This window comes from Sphaerodactylus townsendi, linkage group LG01, assembly GCF_021028975.2.
Source record: "Sphaerodactylus townsendi isolate TG3544 linkage group LG01, MPM_Stown_v2.3, whole genome shotgun sequence".
NCBI lineage: Eukaryota > Metazoa > Chordata > Lepidosauria > Squamata > Sphaerodactylidae > Sphaerodactylus > Sphaerodactylus townsendi.
In genome coordinates this window covers 176637829-176644541 of record NC_059425.1, presented here as the reverse complement: position 1 = coordinate 176644541, position 6713 = coordinate 176637829, and the positions used below count along the sequence as shown (strand labels likewise).

Sequence of the window (6713 nt, the reverse complement as noted above, 5' to 3'; positions counted from 1 at the left end):
TATGAACATTTCAAAAAATCCCAATAGATTTTTTTCACATACATGTAACCTAAAGACACGATACAAAATCAGTATAACTTAGGCAACGCACCACACGAATGACCCCAAATGGAACACTTTAACCTTGGTGAAAATGACTAACGTTCTTTCTCATGACTATTACGAAAACAAATGCATTTAACGCAATTCTTTTTTAAAAAAATGTACGCCGAATATTTTTTCCCCTTAGCCATATTCGTCGTTCCTTTTTTTTTCTTTTGCGCCTCGCAGCTATTCTTATTTATTCCTCCCCACCCCCACCCCGCCCCAATCTTGTTTTTACATTGAGGAAAGCTACAGCCAAATAATACTCGAGCAACTGATTTCCTCTCTTTGGACTGAAAAATTAAACAGATACTAAATTATGACAGTGGATTTAGAAAGGAGGACTCCAAGGGCTCGAAAGAACATGTCTGGGATAATCTGATGCTTCTAAGAATATTGCAATCACATCGGAGCAATCACTGGAGCGTGCCGTGTAACTACCTCCTCGGCTAATATGCTTTTTTCTCCGTGATGACTAATCATGTTCTATTAAACAGCAGTAATGCTGGAAGAACTCAACTATAGATGTGTAATGAAGCCAGTATTCTCCCCGGACAGATTAGCTACAACTGATTTGACACATACCATCATAGGAGCTTCAAACCTGACAAACTCTGCGCTTGCTCCTGATTTATGCCGTCAAGCTCTTTGGAAAAGAGAATGAAATCCAAGTGGTTCAGTTTGGTAGAGGTGAAATGTACCGATGTGCTTCACTGTCAGTTATGAAAAGTTACAATTCCTGGCCTCTTTTTCCCCCCTCTTCCTTCCTTCCTTCCGTCGGTCGTTCCCAGCCAGTGACTCTCATGCAATGCTGGCCGGAGGCCCCCGCCGGCAGACATCCAGTCCAACGGGCCCCGGCCATGTGCTATAATTAGTGACTCCATGATATCTCTTTGTCTTCCCCTACCCCCCTTCTGCAGTTTCATCAGTCAAGATCTTTTTATTAAAACAAATGGTTTCTGCAATCCTCTTTTCCTCTTGCTCTCTTTTACAAGATCCCGGCAATTTGTTTCCCCCTGGAGAAAGTGAGGGCTGACGAGAGAAGGAGAAGGCATATTTTATAGACTCACAGAACCTCAGCTGTGAAGGTTATGCATAATTGGAGGGCCGTGGACATCGGCCGCCCTGCAGAAACGAGCACCGGATCCGTCAGATGATGGAAGGCATTCTGGTCGAGCTGCTGTTGTTCCGGTTAGTGTTCTTCCTGGATAAATTGGGCGTGGCCATGAGAACAAAGCGCTCGTCGGGACAGCCGTACTGCAAGAGGATGTCCACGCATTCTTGGCTCGAGGCCTGCCGGGCGTAAGCCAGGGCTCCGTTTCCGTGGGCGTCGCGGGCCATAACGTCAACACCGTACTGCGGGGGAAAGAACACACAACGTTGCCAGCTCTGCCCTTATTTATCACCAGAAATTCACAGAATGCACTTGAGGGAAAAAAGGGGACTTATGCAGAGCTGAGATCAGGCCAGGGAACGTTACACAAGTTCCTTGCTTTGGGTTTTAACGCTGGGGCAGCTGAATTGTGGATCCATCTGCTGAATTCTAGGTGTGACCCTCCCTAAAGTTCTAAGTGAAATCTTTTAAGGCCTTTCCTTGGGTATTCATCTTAAAGGCCATTGTGGCCTGGGGCCTTCGTACATTCGGGACCGCCTTACCCCATATGTCCCTACAGGGCCTCTGCGTTTGGCAGAGGCCAATCTGCTGGTGGTGCCCGGCTCCTCGATGATGCGGCTGGCCTCCACTTGGGCCAGGGCCTTTACGGTCCTGGCCCCTGCCTGGTGGAACACTCTTCCTCCATCTGTCCGGGCCCTGCGGGATCTTGGTGTGTTCCACAGGGCCTGTGAGACCGAGCTGTTCCACCGGGCCTTTGGGGGAACCGGCCGCTGATTGGTATGCCCCCTTTCTGGTCTCCTTCCATCTTGGGACTTTAACATCAATGAGACCCACCGTTTCCCCCCCTCTTCGGGAGGGTTTTTACTGAAAGTTTTAATGTCAGACACTGGGAAGTTTGTGTGACACGCTGTATTTAATGGGTTTTAGTGATTTAAGGTTCATGCAGCCTATATTATTTATTTGTAATTTATAACTTATTTTGTGCTCCATTTGTCTGTTGTTTTATTATGTTGTTAACTGCCCAGAGCCCTTCGGGAGAGGGGTGGTATATAAAACTGATCATAATTTTTTGGCTTTAAAAGGGGCTTGGATAGATTTATGGAGGAGAAGTCGATTTATGGCTACCAATCTTGATCCTCTTTGATCTGAGATTGCAAATGCCTTAACAGTCCAGGTGCTCGGGAGCAGCAGCAGCAGAAGGCCATTGCTTTCACATCCTGCATGTGAGCTCCCAAAGACACCTGGTGGGCCACTGCGAGTAGCAGAGAGCTGGACTAAATGGACTCTGGTCTGATCCAGCTGGCTTGTTCTTATGTTCTTATAATAAATAAATAAATAAAATACTTTTGAGGTGACAGGACTGATAAGGCTTTGGGACCAGGTTAATACGTGAACAATTATCTGGGGATGGAGGCAGGCCCAGTGGGCAGAGTCAGTCAACTACAGAACTTCAGAATCACCCTGACCCGTAAACGAACGTGTCGCAGAGTGGTTACGGGATGGTGGTGATCAACTGAAGGCGACATGACTCTGTCTGTAGAGTGGGGGACTTACCCAAATCAAGAGCTGCACCAGAACAACATTGCCTTTCCTGCAAGCCAAATGCAAGGCCGAACGCCCGTCCCCGTCTCCGCAGGTCTCGTTCACTTCCTCTCGTGACCCGTGTGCCAAAAGAAGGATGACAGTCCGCAAGTCCTCCTCGGCTGTGGCTCGTAGCAAGTGCTGCCCCAAGGAAAGCTCTAAGCATGGCAATGGAGCAAGGAAGAGCTTCTGTTCATATTTTGCCCGGATCCAGTGCTCTTTTTCTTCCCTAGAGAAAGCAAACACAGACGTCATTTGATGCCAGCTCCATCCATCCTCTGAAACACAGGAACAACTTGCCTCTTCAGATTATTTAGACCGGGGGTGTCCGACTCTGGCACTTCAGATGTTCATGGACTACAATTCCCATCAGTCTGATGGGAATTGTAGTCCATGAACATCTGAAGCGCCAGTGTTGGACACCTTTCATTTAGACTAATATGTCTAATTCATATGGACTGCACCAGAAAGAGAAAAAAACCTACTGTTAATCTTTCTTTAAAGGGATGTTTTGCTTCACGGTGACCGTTATTATCAGAATTCTACCTGGACTTGGGTGAAATGGGAGAACAGTGCTCTTTTCTGCACAGAACATTTAAAATGTCTTGCAAACGTTTTAAAAAGAATCGTTTTGGTTCTTTTTGTCCACACAGCTTGGGAAATAAAGTGTTTCCGGCAACAACAGTGCTTTCTCTTTTTCCCCGCCTGAGAGCTATCTTTGAAGCTACAGAGATCCCGAGACATGAAATCTGTGCATATTGCTGAGTCTCGTAACATGTCTCTGTAGCTTCGAAAAGAGCTCGCAGAAAAAACTAAACTGAAAAAGAAAAATATATTCCCGGAATCGGCAGGCAACACTGAGTTTATTCATGTACTTAAATCACTGGAATGGCGGGCAGCGGCTGAGGAAACATTCAGCAAATGGCAGACAGCATGGAGAATCTTGAAATGGCAGGAAATAGCAGACACAAACGGTGGAGAAAACAAAAACGAGAAATTTAAACGGAGGCAGAGAAAATAAAACGTTTCCTGTTCTCTGCACAGAAAGCAAGAAATATTTTGAAAAGTTCCAGAAAAAAAGGGTAGCTAGTTCAGCATTCAAAAAAACAAGCCTGATTTTGCCACTAACAAAATGTTCTCAAAACATTTTGCTGAAAAAATTGCGAATTCCACCCCAAAATGCTTTTTGCTCTGTCCTGAAAACGGTTTATTTGTACTGTGCAGAAAAAGCCAAGTTGCAGCTGAGGAAATATACTACTTTCCCATGACATTTGACACACAAACAGAGCAGACGTTACAACGACAGGGTAGATTTAAGATGCAAAGAGACGAGAACATGGATATGGGCCATGCACAGCTTATCAGAAATGACTATTTCTCCACACAAGCCCCTGCAGCAGCTATTTTAAATGTGTTTCTGGCTCATTCCACACATGCAGAATAATGCGCTTTCAAACTGCTTTCAGTGCCCTTTGAAGCTGTGCGAAATAGCAAAATCCACTTGCAAACAGTTGTGAAAGTGGTTTGAAAATGCATTATTTTGCGTGTGCGGAAGGGGCTTCCCATTTTGCAAAAGTGCTCCTACAATTTTTTTCTCTCCGGTTATAAAAGTGTAACATAGCAGGATGAATGCCTGTGACCAAATCATATCGTATACATAAAGCAAAACACTTCACAATGAACGATCTTTGAACTCAACCAAGGTATGCAATGAGGGATCTTTGAACTCACTCCCATGCATGCAGCACAAAACAAAAACAAATTGTGCCTAATAAATCATTTAGATGACATTTTGCAATATTTTATAAGAATCCGAACTAAAGGAATGCTTGCAGCGCATTGACCAAGGGTGAGTTTACTTTGGAAGAGGTCCTTGGTCAGTCAATCATTGTGGTAATGTCTTCAAACAGAGAGACACTTCAACGCCAAGCCGAGGAAGTGTGGTAATGCTCAGGGCTCACTCCTTCAAGCACAAAAAGGAATGGCCTTTTGAGGTCTTTCAGCAACGCTTCACCCATTCCTAAGTAATGTAGTGTCAGGTTAACTTTAATCTGTTTTCAAATCCTTATGTAAACAGGACCTTTACAAAGTAAATCTGGATTAGTTTTGCATCACTTCCTGGCGAGCTGAGGGTGACCTTAGCATAACCTTTCTGGATACTTTTAGATACAAAACTCACCGTCTTTTACAAACTTTACTGTACCCAAGAAAACATTTGCATACTCATCAAAACCAGATTTTTTAATGCATATAATAAAAAAGATTGCCACAACTTTGGATAGTTTGGAAAATGTTGCTTCCAAAGAACTGAAGGAGAGACTGTGACAATGACTGGATTAGAGAAAATAAATGACATCCTCAGATAAGTTCACTAGGATGCCTTGAAATCCGCTGTCATTTGTGCAGGAAAAAGTATACCGTATCTTCTCTATTAGGACAGACTGAATAAATCAGCTATTGTTTCTTAAACATCTTAAATAGATCCCAATCCTGAGCATGTCTACCCAGAATTCCATTCAGGTCTATTCATTCTCAGTAAAGTGTTTTAGGATTGTAGGTCTATTCATTCTCAGGAAAGCGTTTTAGGATTTCACTTCTGAAACAAAAATATGATCTCTAGAGCCGCAGAAAACAAACTTGCTCCATCTTAAGCATTTCAACCATTTAGACATGGCTATTGTGTCACCCCTTAACCTTCTCTTCTCCAGACTAAACATATCTAGCTCCCTAAGCCGCTCCTCATAGGGCATGGAATGCAGAACTTTTACCATTTTGGTTGCCCTTCTCTCGACCCGTTCGAGCTTGTCAATGTCCTTCTTGAATTGTGGTGCCCAGAACTGGACACAGCATTCCAGGTGGGATCTAACCAATGTAGAATAAAGTGGTACTATTAAGTCTCTTGATCCTATACTCCTATTGATGCAGCCAAGAATTGCATTGGCCTTCTTGGCTGCCGCATCACACTACTGACTCATGTTCAGTTTGTGGTCTACAAAGACTCCTATACCCCTTTCACTTATACTGTTGTCATGTCAGATGTCCCCCATCCTATATCTATGCATTTTAGTTTAATTTTTGTTTTGCCTAAGTATAGTATCTTACATTTATCTCTGTTGAAATTGATTTTGTAAGCTTTGGCCCAATTCTTTAATCTGTCCAGGTCATTTTGAATTCTGACCGTGTCCTCTGGGGTATTATTCACCCCTCTTAATTTGGTGTCATCTGCAAATTTGATTAACATGCCCTCTATTCCTTCATCCAAGACAGAACGCTGCAGCATCCCATTGGTCACTTCTCTCCAGGGTGAAGCTGAGCCATTGGTGAGCACCCTTTGGGTTCGGTCAGTCAAACAATGACAAATCCATCTAACAGCAGCATTCTCTAGCTCACATTTTACTGGCTTGCTTGGAAGAAGGTCATGAGGGACCTTGTTAAAGGCCTAACTGGGTTCCTTAGACGCCTCCCATTTTTCCTCCTCACTGGAACTATTTGAAATTGTGCCCTCAAGATCTCACTTTTAAGAAACTCCCATGATGGGTGAGGACCAAAGGGCCTTCAGAACTGCCAGGATTCGGTCAACACCAGCCAAACTGGTCCAACATAGGGCCTGAAGATGGCCAAGGGGCCTCCTGTTGGTTAACTTTATCAACATTGTCAGGATGGTCCTGGCAGAGTGACCAGATTTTATCTGCAAAAAAAAAGCTCACAAACGCCTCACAGCTAATTGCTGAATTCTCAAAATCTGAGGATCCCTCAGTGACCGAATCACCCTAAACAATTGCTCCAAGCGAGCAAGCAGTTGCGTAACAATCTTCTTTCACAGCCTTCACCACCATTTCATAAGATTTCATTAGTCCTGTAAGATGTTCTTGCCACTTTGTCACGAGTACTCCACAAACTTGCTGTAGGTGTCTAAGCCTGTGCAATGATTCCA

The 6713-nt window shown here is 44.0% G+C and overlaps 1 protein-coding gene across 4 annotated transcripts in view; it reads right to left on the bottom strand.

Annotated features, from left to right (window-relative positions):
• Positions 1 to 288: 288 nt before the first annotated feature.
• The window catches only part of AGAP1 (ArfGAP with GTPase domain, ankyrin repeat and PH domain 1), a 426302-nt gene continuing 419877 nt past the window's right edge, over positions 289 to 6713 (bottom strand). For all 4 annotated transcript variants that reach the window (XM_048500437.1, XM_048500447.1, XM_048500456.1 and 1 more), the window contains 2 exons: positions 2753 to 3008; positions 289 to 1440 (listed from right to left, as the gene is read on the bottom strand). In XM_048500437.1, coding sequence (XP_048356394.1) covers positions 1234 to 1440; positions 2753 to 3008 — 463 coding nt within the window. In that variant the 3' untranslated portion in view covers positions 289 to 1233. The remainder of the gene's footprint in view (positions 1441 to 2752; positions 3009 to 6713) is intronic.